The sequence below is a fragment of the Strix aluco genome, chromosome 4, assembly GCF_031877795.1.
Source record: "Strix aluco isolate bStrAlu1 chromosome 4, bStrAlu1.hap1, whole genome shotgun sequence".
Lineage (NCBI taxonomy): Eukaryota > Metazoa > Chordata > Aves > Strigiformes > Strigidae > Strix > Strix aluco.
In genome coordinates, this window is record NC_133934.1 from 7885606 (window position 1) to 7909327 (window position 23722).

A 23722-nucleotide genomic window follows, 5' to 3' on the forward strand; every position below is an offset into this window, starting at 1 on the left:
TCTAGTAATCACCCTTTTTTGCGCTGCAGGATAGAGGAAAGACAAAACAAATAGATGGCAATAAGATATTTAATGACAGAAATGAAAATAAACTACTGCTCACATTTTCACCAGCATAGCTCCGTGGTGTTAATTCTGCACCATACCCCAGCTGCATTTTGCATAGCAATGAAAAGCACTTCCAGTACCTCTCAATGCTGCATAAAATATTAGCTCTATAGTCACAGTTTTTAAGACTAAATAAGGTTAAAGTAATTTAAGGCTGAGATAAACAGAAAAAGAAAATTCATTGTTAAAACTGCCACCCAACTCCCAGCCCCTTGTTGTGCCTAGGTACCGGAGCAGATCTCTGTGATACCTACAGGAAGCATAAAATGGGGTTAGGAGAGGAGGAGCAATGGAGTTAAAGACTAAATTGAAGGCTTATTGATTTTTACTATTATGTTCCTCCAGAACGGTACAGGGGTTTTTTTCGTAGTTTAATTTTCTGTCCCAAGAACAATAATTCATACATCTAAAAAGGGGCTCATTAATATTCTATGAGAATGCTGTTTTAGACTCAATACAACACAGCAATTATTATTCTTCTGTTAATACTTTAACAATACTAACAGACCCATTAACAGCTCAGCACAAGTAGGAGAGGCGTTTTTAAGAAACAGAAGTTTAGGAGTATTTCTGTTTACTAAAGAAACCACAACAAAATTATAGAAGGTAATGAAGTCTGAGTGCAAAAAGTTACTGTAAACTGATGTGCAAATGTGCCACCAGACTACTCCTCGATTCTGAGGAATCTTCTTTTAAAAGTCAAGTCAGTCTATGAGGATATAGGAAAAGTAATTTTTTTTAAGTGAAGTTTGAAATTCAAGGGTAAATTCTCTTTTATGTTAAATATATAAGGTAGAGCCACAGCACATCCGTTATCTGTCCATGCCAATGAAATCACTGGGATGTTTAGAAAGGACTTCAGAAAGCTGGTAGGCAAATGTGGAGATATGTATCAGAAGAGAAAATACAAAACCATCCATAAAAAATTCCCATGTGTGGTTAAAAAAATGCTTCCAGACTGACGCTGAAGAATGTTTATTCTAAGGTGGTTGTATGATATCTCTTGGGGAAAAAAAAAAAAAAAAAAAGAAAAAAAAGAAAAGGAAACACTGCTGCAATGGGGGGAAAAAAAGGCAAAACGTTGACATGTTAAACTTTATAAACCTTTTAATAAAAAGCTACATAGTAAGAGTAAAGATCATATTCCAGATTATTCTAGTTTGAAAAAAATTATTTTATATACACCTTGTTAGAGCTTCTATTTTCCTACTGAAAGTAGAAACTGTGGAAGTTGTGTTTCATTTACTAATGGGAAGCATACAAAGACTCAGGTTCTTCAGGAGCACGGACAACCATCAGAAAAAGTAAACCGCTTTCACAGAATGAGCAAGCACATTCACTCCTGTACTCCTCCTGTGTCCACAGCTGCCACAGCAACAACGGGGTGTAAATCCACAGCACATATTTGAGAAAACCAGCCCCAGACTCCAGGTTCCCTGGATTTGAGAGTGCTGGGCTGGGAAAAGCCTTCCAGGGAACTGGGAAAGCATCAATTTGCTATAATCCCCTTAAAGAGGTAAATGAAGCTCAATCCTGAAACACATAGTGTTTCTTAGTCACTCCCATTCCTATATTGTAAGGCTGTTTTTTAATTGTTTTCCTTTAATTACATGAAACATTGTTCTAAAATTATATACACACAATCCTATTAATTTGTTTATTTATATATGTATAAATCAAAATATCAAATTATTAAGGACCAGTCTGTATTTTTTTGATCTTGTACCTACCTTGTCTACAAGCTGAAAATTTCCCTTTGCCTGGTTTTTACCTATAGATGAAGCTCTCCTTTCCATAAGGTCACCATAAAGCACCCACTTTTTTCCGATTTTACCAAACCCCCTTGCTCACAGGATTATGTACACTGTGTTTAAATTCAAGATGGTTTTTGCCCTTTTGTACTCAAATGAATCTTCTTCTCTTCATCCTGATACATACAATAAAAACCGAGTTTTTCAAGTTTGCAGTATGACTTATTTTGGCGAGATCACTGCAACACCTCCTCATCGGTATTATTCTTGAATCCACTTTAGACAGTCAGTAACAGTTTTCCATACACCTTTGTAAAACCTCCCTAAAAATTTACTTTTATGAAGTGAATACTAAAGTGACAATATCCTAGTCACAACGCCTTCATGTCTGTTATTTAAAGTACAGTAGCATTACATCTGTATGCCAGTAATATCAGGCTCATAATGTTTTTGATCTATAGCATTTAAAAAACCTGACCCAAGAACAAGTCCAGCCTAGGTGTACCTTTTAATTCACACAAAGACAAAATAATGTATTACTATTTACATCGCTTTAAGTATTTTTGAGCTGCTATTTAGTTGGCCATAGTAGTAATGACTGCAGCAAGCTGGAACAGGTTTGCCATAGAACAGAATCCAGGGTAGCACTAAAAATAAAACCTGGGTGTCTTGAAGTCTGGGAAAAGTACAGTAATGCTACAAGGGATTCAGCGCAAATCTGCAGAAGATATTCCCTATTCATGCAAGACTTCTTATTCATTAATTTGAATGGACAGATATTTACAGACAGAGAACAATCCAGAGCTGCTGCAGGTGTCTTTGTCATTCCCATCACTCCTGTTCCCCTTTCCCATCTGTTTAGTCTCTCATAGTTCACTCTTCTGGCCTCTACCATCTTTCTTTCCTTGGTTCAGGCTCAGGCCAACTATTTCTCCCCATCCTGGCTATGCCCAACTTTTCCCCAGACCCGAATGATGTGATGCAGGTGATGGCCGAAAACCCATCAGAGCAGGGTCTCGGCAAGCTCTTGTGACAGAGGCCCTCGCCTCTTGGGTAACAAGCCAACCTTTTCCTGACATTTCTTTATACTCTGAAGTAATTACAGCCTTTTTTTTTTTCTTTTACCTGGTCTATCCCATTATTTCTCTCCATTTTACATACTATTCGTTACTCTTCAGGGTTTTTTCCTCTTCTATCCTCCTATCGCTATCGTGGTCTTTAAGAGAGCTGAGGATGTTAAGTACTGCACATCTGTCATTTCAGCATTATGATTAGGAAGCAAATTCCAAAAATCCTGGTACCACCATAAAACTGGTAAACTAAGAAATCACACCTTAGATTTTATCACTTTATCACTGTTCTTGTACCCTTCCCTAGATACCTACTGCTGATCACCATCAGAGACAGGATATTGAATTAGACACGCTCAATCTGAATCAGTACGGCTGTTCTTACACATTTATTGCTAAAACAAGTGTTTCCACCAGACCTAAGAAAAATCAGCAAGAAATAAAGTTACAGACTCTTGTATTTTACAGGTAGCTTTGTTGTGTGGTAGTCCCCCATTTCATCAGCTACTTTTGTTAGACTACTATGCAAAGAAAGTTAATTCTGATGACAATCAGCACATACGTAAAGCACTTGGGTATTTTCTTTGATAGTCGGAGAAAACGTTAAATGTAGGAAGTACAGTTAACGCACAAAATATTTTTCACCTGCTGAGAAATATGGGTGAAAATGCTTTGAACATGATTTCGTTAAGAGCATCATCCTTATTAGCATAAGAAAGGAAAAATGATTTGTTGGGAAACATCCACCATTTCAGATATTCCATGTTGGTTTTCAATGTTATTTTCCCAGAGACACTGAGAATGGTTAGGTTTTGTGGTTTGGGTGGGGTGGGGGAGAAGGTTGTTGATGTTTTGGGAAAACCTACCAAAGCTTGCTTTGCTTGCTTTGTCCTGACCCTCAGCTACATCAAGAAGTGGCTGCCAGAAGACATAACTTCAAAGGCCAGCTGCAGGAGAAATTGTCATTATTTGATCCACTAACTGTAGAATTTAAAAACTTTTTTTAAAAAAGTTTTAAAACTTTAAAAAATAAAAGATTCCAAGGAAATAGCAGAAGGTTTCCTCCATGGCAAAGACTCAAGTCCCACTGGCCAAACCCTTCCAACCATATAACCACCCTTGGGTTCCAGGTCCAAGTAAAACTCCACTCCTCCCCACCAGTCTTATCTTGCCAAATCCAGAGCAGGAGGAAAACACCCAGAGGACGGGCATCCAAAGGACTGCACTGTGTGCTCGCAGGCAGAGCACTGACACACGTGGCAGCGCTCCCAGGAGCCGGCTCCCGCCGTCGGTTTTTATGAAGGAACGCACAGCACACGCTTCTGAGCTCCAGTCAGAAATAGTCGGGGGCTGTAGTACACGAACAATGACTCAATAATCACATTTCCTTCTCTGTATCATAAAATAAACACAGTCTTTAAGATAGACTATTTGGATTTATGTCCTTTCGAAAGAATTTAGTAATTTGAGGGAAAAAAAATAAAGCCACAAGTAAAGTGCACGGGTTCAAAATGTGCAGTAAATATTTTTGAAAGCAATGTTCTCATCTGGGAGCACTGCAACAGATGTTTATCATGAGCTACTGCAACAGTTAATCTAACTGCAAACCAGATTAACTCTTTGCCATTGGAAACAAGCCTTTTTTCCATGGGCAGTCTACAGAAAACAAGGGGATGTGCCAGAACTACTGACAATAAGCAGTTAACTGAAGGAAGGGAGGGTGAGGGAAAGCCATAAAGCCCGACCAAATAAACCAACGTCTGGTCCAAAAGACTTAGATGAACAGGTGTATGTGTGGGTGGGAGTGGGGGGAAAAAATTAAAGAAAAAACGTTTAAACAAAGCCTCCACCGACATTCTGGTCACTGAAGTGGGTACACACAAAATGAGCCAAACAACATTTTTGAACAATTCAGCAAATGATGGATTTTTTTAAATTTTATTTTTGGAGAGGATAGGAAATACGATTATTCATCTTGGTTTTTAAAGTGCAGTACCAATATATCATAGTAACAACTCAGAGTTTACGCTACTTAAAGTCTGAGTGAGAATGAAAATAGTAAAGTACAAAACTACAATTAAACCATAGATCATTCAAAAAGCAATTCAACAGTTCAGAAACATTACAGTATTTGGAAATACTAAGAATTTTGAAGATTTAGCTTAGGTATTCACATAACAAATGGTGGTAGTCTACTAGACTATTTTTCTCCTTTTTGGTTTTTTTTTTTTTTTTTAAACTGAGTAATTTAATGGTGGGCTTTTAATTTTTATGTAACTAGTTGTAGTACCTACTTATGCAATCTGGTATTTACTCCTTAAAGATACAAAGTCAAAATACCATTTAAAGCATCATTATTTAAAGCTGAAATTGCCATTTCTTAATGCTTGCAAATCAGATCCCCGTTTGCAACCTTTTCTGAAGGCAAGTGAAGGGCTAGTAAGTCCCTGCTCAGAGCCATTCCTCTGCTCCTAATTTCACACGCATTTAATTTTGGAAAATCCTTGCACATATACGGGTCCCATGAAAAGAGCAAGCAGTCCATCCCCTTTCACCATCCAAAAGAGATGAAGCAGAAGAGATATGAGCACCATGTTCTCAATGCACTTGCTTGAGCATCACCTATGGCTCCCACATCGCTGGGACCAGGCAGCACCGTGACTGCATCAGGGTCCATGTAAAATCGCTGGGAAGCAGAGCTGCTCTGAGGATTTACAGCCTTGCACAGCTTGCAAGGCTAAACACAATTTTCATCTGAGGCACATACCTTCCCCTTCATATTCCCAGCTGTGGTAACACGAGAATGAGAGTCACAAATTCTGGAAACTTCAGTCTAAACTTCCTTCCTGACTGAAGAAAATCTCAGCTTGTTGGTTGGTTGGGGTTTTTTTTTAAACACAGAGAAAAACACATGCCAACCTGTCAAGTGTAAAGACAATCTAAAGAGGTTTTGTTTATCTAATTGCTAAGCAGAACAATAAACGAATAAAAAGCTGTAGGAAGTCCTTTTGACTCTGCAGTATTTCTGCTGGTAATGCAGAACAAGTTTCGTTCTTGGTATTACTCCTCATCAACAAAAGCAATGACAAACATTATCAGTCCTTTTATGTTTGATGAAGAAATTGATGTTATTTATTCAAGAAAATCTTTATAAATATTCCTCCAATTATAAAAAGACCAATGACACGTGCTGGCAGTACCTCTACCCAGCCCTTCATTCCTATATTGAGGGCACTGGAGCTGCCACCCATCAGTCTGTTGACTAAAATACAATCGTTTGCAGCTTGTTTTGTTTTGTCGTCCCCCGCCCCCCCCCCCATATCAAACATCCTAACTGCTGAGAGGAAGGTTTTGTTTTCTAAACTTTTAGTATTCCAGAGAAATATACTGACATTACATTCTGCAAGTCTTGCCAAGAACGTCTTTTGTGTTCACAGCTTCAGTGCTGGTGATAAATTTTGAACATTAACAGCACAAAGTATGATTTAAATCAAAGCCTAAATCATAAATGTAAAAGTAATTTAATCTAGTGAACTGGAAACCTTGATTTAAATAATTTCATTTTGCAAATATAGTTCTCCTAAGGAACTATTTGCTTTCAATGGTTGCTAGTTCTCGCTGAGTAGGTAAATAAACTACATGCGTCTATTTAAACTATTATGAAGCCTAATATACTCTAGATCTTTTATTTTTTACATTTTATCAAGTAGACAATTTACTAGGCAATTATTTCTTTAATTATGATTCCTCAGCGTTTCAGAAATGTTTAATAAGTCCTAAAGCACCTTTTATGATTATGATTATTCCCATTTTATAGAAGGATAACCCAAAGAAAAGATAATTAACTAGTTCAGACTCTTTCCTTCACCAGATTAAACTGGCTCTAAGATAATATGATTGATCTCCACTGTAACAACTACCTGTTGCACATAATTTTTCACTCTGACCTAGCAATCATAATAATTTGCAAATATCAGGAAGAGAACAATTAGCAGTAAAGCTTCAGGAGGCAGCAGCAGAAGGCTGGACTAAATATCTGCACAAGAAAGAACAAGGAGGTTTTTGCTGGATGGTTTCACCAAGATCTAACACTTGGTATTATTTTTACTTCATCTTCTAAAATTCGGATGTAAAGGTAACACATGACACAGTCTGCTGCTATTCTTCACAACACAGCTTGCTTTATGAACAGCCTCAATTATTTTGCCATGAATAATGATGGCAAAAATAGCAGCAAGCATTTAGATCGCTTCCACAGCCCAACCAAATCGTCACACCAGACTTCTCAAGTTGTACAACCTCTAGTTTGAGTACTAATTTCTTAATATTATGCCTCAATATCTGCAGGATGTTGTGCCAAGAGCACTTACTGTGAATGTTTCAGAACAGTTTCCACGTACTGAATATTGCATATCCTGACATGCCAGCTAGGTTGAAACCTTACACATTATACAGTTTCTGCCCTGAGGGACAGTGCCAGATCTGAGACATTTACTAGTCAAGAGCGGTGATGTATGGAAAGTGGGAGAAGTGGTACGGTATTTTTAAGTTTTTTCAGTCTCTCACCATTGTGCCCATTTTTCACCGGTATGAAAAGCTACTTGTGCCCCAAGTTGGCCCATGATGGGAAACTGCATCTTTCCTAAAGCACCTACTGATCTTTCCCCCCAAGCCATCCCTTACCGAGGAGGAGCATCAATACCTCTCAAACTACTCTGTCCTCCTGTTGTTACCGAAAAACGGACAGAAGCAAGACAGAAAAAAAATGTTAGCAAGACGTTTTGGCTTACACTGTAAACTTGCCTTTGCTGTGACGCTTACAAAAATTTTACCAGTTAGACATTAATGACTGTCTCTTGAGCTTTGCCAGAAAGGTGAGAGGCATAAGAACATCAAGTGCTGGAAGGAAATAAAACAGTAAAAGACACAGTAGTGCATGACAAGACAAATTTGGTAGGTGTAACCATATAAAATGCCAGCTCTTCCCTTCTGCCTGAAGCCCTAGCCTCCATCAAGGGGGTGACCACTAGTAGGCGTGTAGAGGAGGAAGGTCTCGAGGAGACAACCCATCACTTTGATGATGAACCCCACATCTTGCAAGGTCCAGCTGGATTCATCCATCTCATTGCAAGCCCTCATCTTCAGGAAATACAAGTGCTGTTCTCTCCAAAATAAACTGTAGTGATGCGTGCCAGACCCCAAATCCCACACCACCAGCATGCCATCCGTGCCATACTTTTTGCCTATGCACTAGGAATTAGGGGGACAAGCAGAGATCACAGGGAGCAAGAACAGGATGAGTCAGTTACAGATCAAGGACCTCAGTGCGGCCTAAGCAAGTCACTCTCCTAAAATGAAACTGAAAGAAGGTTTTATACTTAAAAACATCTGCATTTCCTGCACAAGTTTCCCAACAATATCTATAAAATGAATCATTTCAGGGCCCGGGTTGCCCATCCACTGCGCAGGCTCCAGTCCATCCTGCCCTGCCATGATGCTTTAGACACGATGCTGCTGGTTTGCGAAGCGAGCGGGCTCCAACGGGAACGGCGGCCCCGAAAGGCAGATGTTGTGTAAATTCATATTTCATAAACACAGTTAATTGTGACAAGAGGGCTATAAAAATCCTTGTACCACTTAAATTATTTCTCCACTTAGAGCAACTCCACCACCAGAAAATGTTACACATTGCACTACATCCTGAACTGGCAGCGCTTGGTGATAACATTACAGGTCTATTAAATAACAGATATAAAAATCACAGATATTTAAAAACTACAAATTCATTTTTCTGCTGTCATTCAACATAACCTTTTAAAAACAAACATGCCATGCAATTGTCATTAAAAGTTTTTCAATCTAACACTGCATGTGTTTAAATATGAAAATTATTATACTTTTGAAATAAACACTGCTGCTATCAGGGAAAAGTGCTACTATCAGCTGGATTGCTATTAGACAGAAACTACCACCTTAAAAAGTCAGTAACCCCTCACACTTTACCAAGGAAATATTCTCTCTCTATCCAATAAGGTCATGATAAAGGAAAAAACCAAAAAGTAGCAACAAAACAACTAAACGATATCTGCTAAAACTTCGATCTTTTGATTCAGACACACAGGTAAAAGATGGGAAATACAGAGACTGTTTTTAAATAAATTTATAATTTATGCATTTACTGTTGCTGACCCTTCAGTAATCTATGTTTAGCAGATTCACTGTATCCATATGAACCTTCTTGCGTATACTAGAGTCTAGATTGTTATCCAACTCACATAATTAGGAAAAAAAAAAAAAAAAACAACTAATTGAGTTTTTTTTCCTAGCCTGATTTTTTTTTTTGCTTGGTTATTTAGAAAAATATTTCTTACAAGTTTATTATCTATTTATATTCGGAAAAGATTTTTTTTTTAGTAACATGTATCTCCTTTAAGTAATAGTCTACACTTATCAACATTTACTAATTGAAGCGCAAGAGTAAGAAACAGCAAGTTTTTCTTCAACTCTGTGGGGCCACTGGATCTGTATGTGGTACCAGGTAAGTGATCCAGTACTGTCAAAACGGAAAGAAAAGACTTCATCTGCTCTCTCACCTGTCTGGGTGAGAAAACAAGCAGGAGGCGTGGAGGGGTAATTCAGTCCTGCAGTACTCACGTCATCTTTCATATTTCTGTTACCACCACAAGCAGGCAACGCCTGCCAGCCTGGCTGCAGTTTGTTTACACGCTATTAGAAATCAGAATTTGCTATTTAGGCTAAAGAAGTCTCAGTAGGTATCAATTAGGCACAGACATTATTCTGTTTTCTCAGGATGCTCTGGAAAAGTTTATAAAAAATATGAAAATTATGCATGCCATTATGTAATTAAATCAAAAGACAATAAAATGTATGCACAGATATTTCTACTTTCAAACAGTAGTTACTGAACTGTAGCCGGCTTTGTTTTAAAAGTACACATCACTTGTATAAATAAATAATATTTAATTCATAATAAAAGTATATGTAGCTATCTACATTACTCACAAAATCAAGTATTCACAATCATCTGAATATAATGCACTGTTAAATTCAATTTAAACTCCCTGGATATCTATTATTTTAGACTATCTCTGTGACTTGGGTAGATAATCACAAAACTGCAGGTATGCAGTTTTTTTTCTAGGAGCTGACAAATCACCGGCAGTGTAACAGGTGCCATTTCCATTCACCATTATTTTTTACCAAGAGGATTACGCTGGCACAGTCCCCCTCGGTGGTCAGACTGCCTGTGCACCCATGGGTGCACGGGTGAGAGGTGAGGACCAGTTAAGCTGCAGCAGCACAGATCCTCCAACCACTTGCCAAGCCCCTGACACGCAGGGGTTGCTCCTGCTCGGTGGGGCCAGACTGAAATTCTTCCATTACTCCCCAGAAAAACCTTTACTGCTTCCTACGTCTTCAAGCTAGCAACAAAAAATATGAAGTTTTTAGGCCTAGCAACAGACCAGGACCCACGAGCATCCTTCTGCCTCTACGACTCCCAACAAGGGGTTAACAGCATCTAGAGCAAACTCGGGTGTAGATCACACTGACTTCACTGAGAGCACCACTGACTTTAACCCAAATTTCTATATAGGGCACCTTAAAGGTTCAGTGGCAATTTTAGTCAAAAGAAACAATCCGTCACTGATTTTTAACCTGCTCAAAACAGGTATTGGTATCTAAAATTTCCACTGTTCCCTTAGATCACAGAAATCAACATGCAAATATACTACAATTTCAAGTACTGCCTCCAGCTGGGGATGCTACACAGTATATTTAAATTTCTAACTAACTACTAGATGGCACAGAAAGCATGCAGCCCAATCGTAACTGCAATGTTACTCAGAGAAAATTACACGGAGGAAAGTTGCAAAATCTGTCAGATTTTTCTGTCTTAAAACATATCTCAATCAGAAATAACTTTTGCCGTGAAAACCACTAGGAAACTCAGAACTTTAAAAAGTGGATGCAGTTTTAATATTAGATGAAATATACAGAAGAAATATAATAAATACAGTTGACTCCGAAATGCCTCATGAAAAAGAGATTAGATGTATTACGAAATAATACAGAGCCAAATTTGTCCTTGAACCATACAGCAGATTTACAAGACAAGATGAAAATGGAGGGCATTTAACTTCATATTTGTTATTTTAAATTTCAACCAAACAAAACACGTCCAGATAAGAACACGTAATCACGTCAATTTCCAATTAGCTAAAATCTCAGACTGATGGGGAAACAGTAATTCAATAAAGTAGCAAATCCACAGAAATAACTTATGGGAAGGATCCAGGGATCTGACGACAGCCTGAGCCCATTCTGCCTGACTTTCTGCAATTCCAACACACGCAAACCTCAATTTTAAAACTGGAGAAACCCGCAGCGCAAACTCCGCGTTCAGAAAGTTAATTTTAGCCCATCGCCGCCCCAACCTGCGCAGCATCAGCAGAACTGGCAGGAGGCTACGCAGCACCTGGAAACCGCCTCCGCTCTCCCTGCAGGGTGCCAGCGGAACCCGGCGCAGGGTTGCGCCAGGCAGCGGTGATAACCACAGTCATTTTAAATAAAATCATTAACCGGAGCTGTGCTGGGGGCACCTCGCGCGTTAAGCCCGTCCCGGTGGCGCTGGCTGGGCAAACTTCTGCTGAAGAACCGGCCCCCGACACCCGCACCACCCCCCCACACACCCGCAGGCCCACGCACAAAGAGCCCCTCGCCCCGCAAAACCGCCCCGCAGGCAGGAACGGAGGGGGGGCGCTGGCAGGCGGAGCCTGGGCGCAGGACGCGGCCATCCCCGACCCCCCCCTCCTCCAATCCCGCACCGCTGCGCGCTGGCGCAGCCCGGGAGCGCAGGCACCTCGCCCAACGCGCCGGGGGAGGGGGGGGGGGGGGGGGGGGCAGAGAAAATAATACAATTATTTTAAAAAAAAAAAAAAAAAAAGAAGATAAATCAGTCGGTTCGGCCCCAGGACGGTGAGCAGGGCCGGGGGTGCCGCCTGCCCGCCGCACCCGGTAGGGCCGGGGAGCCCCCCCGCGCACCCACCTTGCATCCCCGCCGCCCGCTCCCCGCCGGGATCCGCCGCCGCTGAAAATACGGAGCAGGCGGGCGCGACCAATCGGGGCGGAGGAGCCGCCCGGCCGCAGCCAATGGCGGCCCGCGCCGCCCGCAGCCGCCAGCTCCGCGCGGCGCCTTACGCGGCCGGCGGCGGGGGAGGGGAGCGGCGCGGAGCGGCGCGGAGGGGGGGACCCCAGCCCGGCCCTGCCCTCTTCCCCCCGCCCTCTCTTTTTTCCTCTTCCCCCCCCTTTCCTCTATTTCTTTTTTTACCTTTTTCCCGCCCCCCCCCTTTTTTTTGTTCTCTCTTTTCACCCCTTTTTCTTCTTTTTTCTCTCTTCCTTTTTTTTTTTCTCCTTCCCCCTTTCCTCCTCTTTTTGGAGAGCGCCTTTTTCCAGATCTTTTACATAGCCCCCCCCAACGTACATTATACAGACCAACAACTTCAGGAACCTGTTGTGGTGTGAAAGGAGGCCCCTGCCTACATCAACACAGATGGCGAGTAAGCACCAGAGAGAGTAATATTTTAGAGAATCCAGAAAGATGAGGGGATGAAAAACCCTACAACTACTCCAGCTAAAATCTGAGGCGCAGAAGAGTGTCTGCTCAGCCACTGTTTTTTAATAACATGATACACAAACTCAGTGCATGACTGGAACAAGCTCCTAGGGTGCTGAACTCAGCCTTTAAAAATACCAAAATGAAACCAGCAGATGTTTCACCCACACCACTTCATGCAAAGCTTTATGCTGTATCGCCACTGCGAAATTATTAGCAAAGCAAACTTCCTTGCTAAATCCAACAGCTTTGGAAATAAATATCTGCTTTACTACAAAAATAAAATATTGAATGCATGGTATTTATTTTTTTAAAAAAACTGAAATTCATTAACATTTGTTCATAAAGGTAATTTTTTCAATCAAAAAACCTCATGACTGCTATCTATTACAGCAGAAAACTATCAACTGTACAAGAGGCAATAAAAAAAGCTCGGAATTTTCTTGTTTTTCGAGTCCAGTGACACCAATAATTCCTAAGTTTAGAGTGAACCAAAATAGTGAGAAAATCTGCGCTTCCCGTTTCTAACGCTGTGCTCCTTCTGACCTCATCCCCAGCATTTAAAATCACTAAATCACATTTGCTGAAAGCCCTTGCCTGAACAGGCCATGTTATTAATTTGTTCATAGCGTTTGGCTAATACAGGATAATACATGCCATGAAGTGATAAACCTGATACCAAACCAAGTCCTGATGATAATTTACAGGAGAAAGCTTTTCTTCTGCAGATCAAGAAAGGCTTATTTCTAAGGTGCCCCGAGAGCCAAGAACTCTGTGGTGCTACAAACTGCTGACAGGCAACCAATAACTGTGACAAATTATACATTCATGGCATCTGCAACAATCGATAAACTGACTCACCAAATTAATAAAATATAGATCACAAAGCATACATTTTTATTAAAGAATAATTTCATGATAACCAAGTAATGTGGATGCTTCCAAGCATAAGATTAAATTACATGCTGAGCAAATCTGGCATTTTGTGATAAACTGCAAAAATAGTCTTTGCAACAGCAACTGAGGAAGAACATTGCTGACATAGTCTATAAACATGTTTTATAAAGCATAACCAAAAGTAACAAAAAAAAAAAAATCATTGAAGTGGTGGTTAGAGAATTCACTACCATATCTGTAATAATTACTTTCTAGGCTTCTCCTTGCTTTGTAATTTATTCCTTCAAATATGTTGCTGATTTTGGTGTTAAAAGTAATAAAAACAGATTACTTACATAGGGGAATACTTACACCAAATTAAGTCCTTCACTAGTCAGACTTCAACAGTCGTCATTACTGGAGTACACAAAGATTTCTAGGGCATTTAGGATGACGGAAAGTCTACTGAAATACACAAGGCAAGTGTCTTACCTGATAGATGGACACCGCTTATCAAAATCTCTGAATAACTTTTAAGTATTTGCTTGAATTTAGGAATATAATGAATCCCACTGGACTTGAATGTCTGAAGTTATACACGTGGTAAAGTATTTTCCTGCATGGATACTTTCCACTACTGAGAAATGCATCAGGAAGAGCTTTTCCAACCTCACGTAAAGGTATCAGAGAAGTGATTTCTTCCCCAGGGAGGAAGACGGAGCATCTCTTAGAGCAAAGGCTTACTTCTGGGAAGAACGCACTTAGGCATATCCTCAGTCTCCATTATCCTGACTAGGTTATTGCTATACAGCTTTGAAATACGTCCTAAATGAAGAATTTGAAATACTGAGATCCTGTTTATTAAAGTTTACAATAATTAGTTCCTGAAATTCCTTAGTACTCGGTCTCTGCAGGCTAACTACGCCATACCAACAGCATTAGAAGGCTGTCCTAAAATTAGTTTTAATCCTCTATAATGCCAGATATGCGGTGCACTCAGGCAGTCTTCACATGATTGAAGTCTTGACAGATCTTCCAAATATTTCTTTTATAGTAAAACATCCAACATTTCCTGGAAGCATACTTTCATATTTGCAGTGAGTTAGTGGGTATTTTACATCGATAACGTTTTGTCACTTTCTGAACTTCCATGGATTTCCTAGCTAAACGTCCTTCTTTCTAGCTAATAAATAATGGAATCTTAATTCTGAAATGCTGTCATGTAACAAAAATCAAATAGAGCCTAAGTAATACAAAAACAATATTTGTTTATACTAGATCCATCATGAATTGAATTCCTTTTTTAAACAAATGACATTTAATAATACATTAAACAAGTAAACAGGAACATATTTAAAGTTATAATTCCATCAGCTCTTTCTCATGACATTCATATTCTCAAAGGCCATATCCACATTTCAATCTAATCATTTACAGAACATTGTTAAGTTAATAAACAGACATAGCTCCTTAAAAATGGCTTACTACTTAAACAAGCTGCTGTCTTCCCTAACTACAGCAACCTAGATCAGTTTTAGGAAAAAAAAAGTCTATTCTCCGTCATATTATTAGCAACTGAAAATTTATTACAAAATGTTTCTTTCAGAATTAAATACTTCTGTTTGGAAAATATACCCAAATATTCCCACTTACAAACCACCATTATTTCAATATTTTACAAGTTTTCTGCATGGTGATCATTTCATTTATTAAGAAAATACCCACATTGCTATGAATCTTTTCAGTCACCAAAACGTGACTACAGATAGCAGCAATGCATATTTTAGAGAAGCAGCAAACAGGACCAGCTTCAGAATTACACCCACTACCCTCAAGATAAGATGAGGTGATAGCGTTTTCTCTTGCCATAAATTACCACTCCTTCCCATCAGCAATTATTTAACTTTCAAAAATAGCTGCAACGCACACAAATTATAAGCTATAATTACGCAAATTTGTCCCTGCTATTAAAACTGCATACATGCATATACGTATACCTACTTAGCCTATTCTAAAATGTATCTGCATGCATATTGCTAAGTATTATAATCAAATATACCAGGATGTCTTTACCTTATCACCCGGAATGACAATGCTTCTGTCCTAAATATGTCAGCCATTCCAGTGGTCAAAAAATGCCCGCTACTGCTTTTTATGTTATGGTACCAGTCACTTGATTCTGATGCATCTTCCTCTAATCAGCCTTCCTCCTTCTTAGACAAGAGTGCAGAGACCTAAGTTCACAGGAGTCAAAAGGAGCGCCAGCCAGGCTCCCAGGGAAAAGGGGAAAAAAGGAAAAAGAAAAAAAAAAAGTGTGTGTGTATATATATATATATATATATCACTGAGTGCAACACTGAAGCTGCCTCAGGTTCAGAAGTCCATACTCTGAAAATATCTGAAGGCTGGAAATACTAGAAAAAAACGTACATAGTTGGCCTGTTCTTAACTGCTGTTGGGTACAGGACATTGGGCTAGATGGTGCTTATGGTCTGAATCAGTTCAATAATCATTTTATGAAGTACTTCAAGACCAAGTTGCCTCATTCTTTTCTTGGAAACTGGAATTATTGAATACCTTAAGTCACTCAGTGAAAACCAAATTAAAATTTGACTACTGCGCTACTGTTCTGACTCAAAGCAAGCACGTTCCACTTTGCCAGAGGTCTTGGTTTCTCCACTGTTTCTCCAAAGAACCAACGTTTATGTTAAATCTCTGTCATGCTGTGAAGTGCTGCCTCTCAGATAGCTGCATTTCTCTTGTTCATACATCCTACTGTCCAGATAGTCATCATAGACACAGGATAACACTGCAGATCTTTAACAGAAGCACTGCTTCAAGGGCATTGTTTTAACTCCCATGGCTCTTCAAAACCTCTGGTCCTACCCACACAGCTTTACATTCGCCTCTTGGGTGAAGGAGGGGAGGTTATATGGGAGGCAGCACCATGGGCAGGTTCAGGGCGAGGACTAAGCAACCTCTGTATTCTCAGTGATCTGAACATTTCTTTTACTCGCTTATTAAAATGTCAAATTTACAACATTCATTATGCAGTGAACATTATACAACAATGAACTCAGATTTTTTTTTTTTTAATTTAAGCATTTTGTATTATTCTTCGCACTCTTATAGGGCTTAAAAATCTCATGTTCCCAGAGATCTAGGTTCTGCACAGAAACTTAGCAAAAAGATGGGAACCCAATACAGTTGGGTATGGTTATCAATGGTGATAGAATGTATTGCTACAATAAAAAGCTTCGATACTTTCTGACTTAAAGCACAAGAAAAATTCTATTTTTAAAATCAAAATCTGTTATAATGATAGGGTTGGGGTTTGGGGTGGGTTTTTTTTGGAAGAGTAAAGATTTTTTTTTTTACTTACAGTGAAAATGCTGAATATTGTACATGCACATTCACATCATTTTGCAAAACTGTCAACACCAGATATACGCTTCCTTCTTTGAACTATCTCCCTGTGTTGCAACCCTCATCTAATTCTGAAAATATTTTGGTAAACATAGCTGATGTTTCATGAGTGTAATTTTGAGACCATAAGGAATTTAAGAAAACAGTTGATACTGCACTAAAATCTAAAATAGGCTTTTAAGAATTTATCAGCTTTCTCAGATCAGTAACTAATATGATAACCATCTAGAAACGAGCATCTGTAAACCATCTATTTCCTCCTAAATTTTCCTCCTTGGAGTTTTGCTCTGGAACTTTTGAGCTCCTTTTGAAGGATATTTGCACAGTCTATTGTGGTGACATATTTAATACATTAGGTAAATATATTCTTCTCTTAACATTACACATTTAGCCTACATATCAAGGTACTTGTATCGCTACATTTATCACAACAGGCTTTTACTCCAAGAGCAGACTGTCTCAGCTATAGTTGTGAACATCCACACTTTTCCCAGGTAAAGAAAATAGTTTGAATAAAGTAGTGTGCCCAGGTGGCAAAGAAGGCCAATGACATCCTGGCCTGTATCAGAAATAGTGTGGCCAGGAGGGACAGGGAAGGGATCTTACCCCTGTACTCGGCACTGGTGAGGCCGCACCTCGATTACTGGGTTCAGTTTTGGGCCCCTCAACTACAAAAAGGACATTGAATGACTCGAGCGTGTCCAGAGAAGGGCAACGAAGCTGGTGCAGGGTCTGGAGCACATGTTGTACGAGGAGCGGCTGAGGGAACTGGGGGGGTTTAGTCTGGAGAAGAGGAGGCTGAGGGGAGACCTCATCGCCCTCTACAGCTACCTGAAAGGAGGTTGCAGAGAGCTGGGGATGAGTCTCTTTAACCAAGTAACAAGCGATAGGACAAGAGGGAATGGCCTCAAGTTGCGCCAGGGAAGGTTCAGACTGGATATTAGGAAGTATTTCTTTACAGAACGGTTTGTTAGGCGTTGGAATGGGCTGCCCAGGGAGGTGGTGGAGTCCCCATCCCTGGAGGTGTTTAAGAGTAGGGTTGACATAGCGCTGAGGGATCTGGTGTAGTTGGGAACTGTCAGTGTTAGGTTAACGGTTGGAATAGATGATCTTCAAGGTCCTTTCCAACCTAGATGATTCTGTGATTCTGTGATTAAGACTGCTACTGGTGTAACACATTTCTTAGAAGCACAGGTCTGAGAAGGATTTCCCTTGGGATGTTATAGAAGCTATGCAAAATAGTTCCTTTCATAAATGTGAACCTCCTTATTAAGGAAATCCCTGCACTTTTTTTTGCCAACCCTCTCCTTGGAAAGCTGTGGTGGATTTCAGGTGCTCTGCCCATCAGGAATCCTCTTCCAGCATTCACCCTCAATTCATTCAGAATTTATTGGTACCATTTTTTTCTTCTGCAGCCATTGGCTTTCAGTTCTTTTAGTTTTGCTCCATAATGTATCTCTCTAAGGATGAATACTCTATACTACTCATATCTCCCTCTTACATGATAGTCTCTTCACCTCACTCGTTAACTGTTCAGAAATTACTAAGTCACACTGATAGAGTGGAAAATTCTGTTCATTTGTTTTTATGCATATCACAGGGACTGCTAAAGCACATCCCATGATCATCCAAGTACTATTTATCCGTAATGAGGACCTTGTTGCAAGTTCCTATTTTATAAAACTCTGCTTTTACTCACTTAGAAGATATGACCTTCGATTTCACATTTTGAATTTGATTCCACTTCTATTAGCCCAGTTTTCAATGTCATCTCAGTTATTTCTGTACAATATCCTGACTCTCTTCTATATTTAGGATGCCTTCCAATTTTGTCATTAGCACAACCCCTCTACTGATGCCAGGTGATCCATATTAAGAAAGTCAGCCTCAATACTCCACTGGTAACCTCTCTTGCACACCACTCCTTTTAGAAAAATATTATTTCATTTCAAGTAACACCTGCCAGTGAATTTACACAGGAAGAAATAATTCTTCTTTAGCTGAGTTTTCCAGCTGAAACCACTCTGCTCACTTTCTGGTTCGTATTTAGGCTAAAAGTTAAGATACATAGAATGAAATTGTGCCTACAGCTGCTTACACAAGGACCACGTCTGGCCTCCACAACATCATTATTCAGCAGATGGTCATGAGTAACATGTTCTGGCTCAAGGTCCTTAACAACACTGGGTGCCTACTGAGGAATCGGCCTCTGTGGTTGCAGTCGCACTCTCATGCTTTGTGGATGCTTTACTCCAACACCAAGGTCTCACTGACCTTGAAAAGGCAGACAAAAACCAAACCTTAGCTTGTTTCTTCACTTCTAGTAGCTCATAAGGTGGAAGCCTATAATTCTTGGTAGCAGCATATACTAATTTTTATGAGTCTTGAATTAATTCACAATAAGCTCCTTAATATTCTATAAAATACACAAGACTTGAAAGTGCTGAGGGCTGAGCTGAAGCCTTTTTTTTGGAACAAAAGATAATGTCTGGATTTTGAAAGATGGTGGTGGTTTAGAACTGAAGAGTGAAGACTCCCCCAGGAAGGTGCGAGAGGCTGCCCCGCACACCACACAGATGTCTTCAGCATGCCGGAGGTCTTCAGAACCTCTTAAAAAAAAAATGGCTCTGCCAAAAAAAATAAGTAGATTTAACCATTTTTAGAAGCACTGCCAATACCAAGGCATCAAACTAGAGTCTTTGCCCGTACCTGTCTCCCTATCCCTAGAACGATCAAACACTATCGTTAAATCACACAGAATTGTTAAAGCAGTTCAAGACTGCCCCAGAGACACTGAACCCAAAAGCAGCAGGTCTTCAGGCAGTCACGGCAGGATAAACCCACTGCCTCTCCTAAGGGGAAGATCCTCGGCTTGAGCAGGCCAGCGTGCATATGTACTTATCACCAAAAGGGTGATATTTCTGCAGAGAGATGTCAGGTAGCTGTAGGACCTCTGCTGAGGCGTGTTCAACAAAACGCTGTATCTTAATTACACAATTACACAGAACTCAAGGACCCTGCTCTTAAGTTTGGCAGACACAACCCCCTTTCCTGGCACAATCTACTTCAGCGGTTAAATTCTGAAGCCATGTGCAGGGCAAGAAGATTTTTCTTAAACCCCTCCAACAACATCAATAACAGTTATGAACTTCAGTTAGCTTTGTGCTCATTAAATCACAGCTGTCTCCCCTTGATGTAGTATTAGATCAGACATCACTAAAATTGCCTCTGTGCATGTATGTATACAAATACGCTTTTGCCTTTGTTCTGCAAAACAAACTCCTAACAGAAAAGTGTTTATATTAAAACTAAGTAAATTAAATGTAAATTAACAGTTAATAATAGTCTTAAGATAACATTTCAGATCTATCATAATCCCATAACAAACTGACTGCAGAGCTGACATTGTTTTGGTTTCAGCTATTGTTTTGACTCAGAGAGAAACTACCAGTTGATTAAAAAAAATCTGAGTGATCTTAAGCATTAACATCTCAATTGAAAATGCTCCTGAGCTTCCCTATTTGCTCCCAAGACGTCAACACACCTCATTTCACTTGCCTACCTACTCATTGCAGCTCTGTATACATGAGGAAGGGTTTGGGGTTTTTCATATATATTTATTAATTAGTGCTGCTTTAACAAAAGCAGGTGAACTTTTTTCCTACTCCTCTAGTCCTTCATAAACTCTTTGATAACAGATAACACAGAACCTATTTAGCCTACCTGGAATGACAATTCTGTTCAGTTTGGATAACATCAACTTATTTTTCAATGAAAGGGATATGGTTTTTTTCAAAGCTGTCTGAAATACAGAAAACAATCCACTAACTGAAGATACAAAACTAGGTAAAATATGCAATAATTAACATCCTTCACTGCATTTTGCACTCACATTCTCACTAGAGTGAGACTTTGTGCAGCCCATCTTGCAACATGAGTAAGAATAGAGCAGTTTTGATGGGTAAATGAGAAACAACAGCTTAAAATTTATTTTTAAGATTGTCTGTTCCTATGTGCCTTTTTGGAAGAGTTTAATAGCCTTCAGAAGCTCTAAAAATGGTTCCACCAAAAAAAAAAAATAAATAGGCTTAACCATTTTTAGAAGCTCTGGCAATACTAAGGCTTCAAACCAGAGTGTTTGCCTGTACTTGATGCTTCTTTCTGCGGAGACCTCTGTAATTCTACACAAAGCAGCAACTGATACTGTAACAAAGACTGAACTCTACCATACCCTGAAGCATCCAATTCCAGGTCTTTGCTAAAATGTATTGAAGCATGAATACATTTCAGTTTACCAACATACTTCAGGTCCAAGTTCATTTCTACCTGAATTTACTTTTAGCTTGTAGGAGCATTTAATGATGTACCACATCACCTACATTCTATATGCTATGCAATAAGCATTTTACTACCTTTGGAAAAGGAGGTAAAGCTCAACAGGTAGCTGTATTCATCTTTTTACACCATTAATCTAATGAGAAGGTGGCAGATGAAGCTGGAGTGGGTTATAAACATCCTCTGGAACATTCTGCAGTATAGCACACATGGTCCAGGTCACTTGCAATAACAGGAGTGTGCATCCTTACTCCTTCTGCAAAAGACAACGCTACTAGAATCAACTGCTTACAAAGGACCCAGTATGTTATTTACAGTGAAGTAACACTGCTACAGGGACTGTAGTGACTCTGGGTGAATCCATATGTATTTTACACGAAATCCATATGTATTTTACATGGACTGTATATGGCCTATATATTGCCCTATAGTCAGGCTTAAACACTTTAAAAGAAAGCTGTCAGCTAAAATGTGTTTTGTACACTCTTTTGGGACAGTGGGAAAATGGAAGTGTTTTAACTTAAACCTGGCTGTAAATCCCCACTCCTGACACGCGTCTCCTTCTCAACCACCTGAATAAACCTATGATTGATGGATGAGGAAGAGCAGCTTCCATTGTGTCCCAAAGACTTACACAGGGCTTACAACACATTATTTGAACAATGTTACTTTTTATTTAGTCACAGAAGAAAAACTCTATTGAGTTTTAAAAAAGAAAAACTGGGAGTAGTTTAACAAGGTAGAAAAGATCACTGCAGCAATCCTTGGCACAGACAACACTTAACAAGGGCTGAAAAGCAACAGCTATTCAAGAGGCAACTAGTTTCATCTTGTTTGAACTAGAAACTCCCTACAAGAACTAAGCAAATATATCCTTTCAATAACCCAAACCCTTGATGCCAAAGTAACAAAACAAATATGTTCAACAGTACATACTTGTCATTTTGTAGCATCTCATAACTGTGGCACCCAGAATTTTTTGAGTAACACTAGGAAGTATTATTATTGTTTTGCACCAGTGAAAAAGCTAGAAGAAATATTTTACTCCCATGAGAAGGTCCAAATCACTTGACTCAGTCTCCACAGGTACAAACTTCACAGGGTATATAAACATAACTAAATGCCCTGCACAGCCATTTAACCATATTACGTGTCAAATATGTAGGAATAAGAAAGCAGGAGTCATTAAAAAAAAACAGATTTAACAATAAGACATGCATAAAATTAAAAAGGTAAAAGACTGATTAATGAAAAGTAGCAAGATGATGATGCAAAAATAAAAATTAATCTTCACTGAAATAACTGCATTTTGTGCAGAAAAATCTTTGCAGACCACCATACAGTATGGAGGCCTTCCAAGACTGACATTCATAGTACCTCAATAGGAAATTTAGTCTTATCCCTTCTCTTAAATCCAGCACTAACATACTTCCTACTATAAATACTTCAAACGTTCATAAGCAATAGTAGTATTGACGTCAGTGATTATAGGATAGCATTAATATACAAAAATGGATTTTTATTGCTATTACGAGTATTGTGCCTAAATAATTTTGGAATCGTGTCTAGAAAGACTGAACTTCAGTCTTTTATTTTTAAAAAAGATGCAATGGGTGAAATGAGAAAAGAAAAAAATTGGCATATCACAATATTTCAGACGAGATATCATTATAGTGACATGTCATTTGATTATATAAGATCAGATAAATCAAAATTGAGAGACACTAAAAAATGTCAGAAGTTAAGATATCCCCCTTACTTTTATCAAACTATTTTTAATCAAGTTCTCATTTTAATATTGTTTAGTTATTCTGTTTGTTGAGCACAAAAAACCCTACAGAGCAACTGAGTCACTGAAACTTTCTCCTGTGCATCGCTGATGTGACAGGATACACAACAGAGATAGCAGTGTAGCCAGGACTCTTATCCCATATAGGCAACCAAAGACAACATCTCTCCATTTCAGCTGGAAGTATTTTATGGATTTATCAACTTTTATCACCTCAAATGTCTTGCCAAAATTTTTATCATCTCAACCTCAGAAAACATATTACAGTTTTCATTAATACATTGAATATCTAACAGGCCTACATGATACAACAACCTGGCACTGCCTAAAAAGAAGCATGACCAGCAGGTTGAGGGAGGGGATTCTCCCCCTCTGCTCTCGTGAGACCCTACCTCAAGTACTCCATCCAGCTCTGGGATCCCCAACATAAGAAGGACACGGACCTGCTTGAGTGAGTCCAGAGGAGGCCACAAAGATGATCAGGGGCTGGAGCACCTCCTCTGTGAGAACAGGCTGGTGTTGTTCAGCCTGGAGAAGAGAAGGCTCCAGGGAGACCTTATAGCGGCCTTACAGTGCTTAAAGGGGGCTACAGGAAAGATGGGGAGGGACTCTTGATCAGGAGGAGTAGGGATAGGATTAGGAGTAATGGTTTTAAACTGAGAGAGGGTAGATTTAGATTAAATATAAGGAAGAAGTTCTTCACTGTGAGGATGGTGAGGCCCTGGAACACGTT

At 39.4% G+C, this 23722-nt stretch overlaps 1 protein-coding gene across 5 annotated transcripts in view; it reads right to left on the bottom strand.

Moving 5' to 3' along the window:
* CTBP1 (C-terminal binding protein 1) overlaps window positions 1-23722 on the bottom strand; it is a 248007-nt gene that overhangs the window by 150515 nt on the left and 73770 nt on the right. Inside the window, exon 1 of one of the 5 annotated variants that reach the window (XM_074821900.1) lies at window positions 11997-12015. The exons of the other annotated variants lie outside the window; for them this stretch is intronic. Coding sequence (XP_074678001.1) covers window positions 11997-12003 — 7 coding nt within the window. The 5' untranslated portion in view covers window positions 12004-12015. Of the gene's footprint in view, window positions 1-11996; window positions 12016-23722 lie in introns of those variants that run through there. 5 annotated transcript variants of the gene reach the window in all.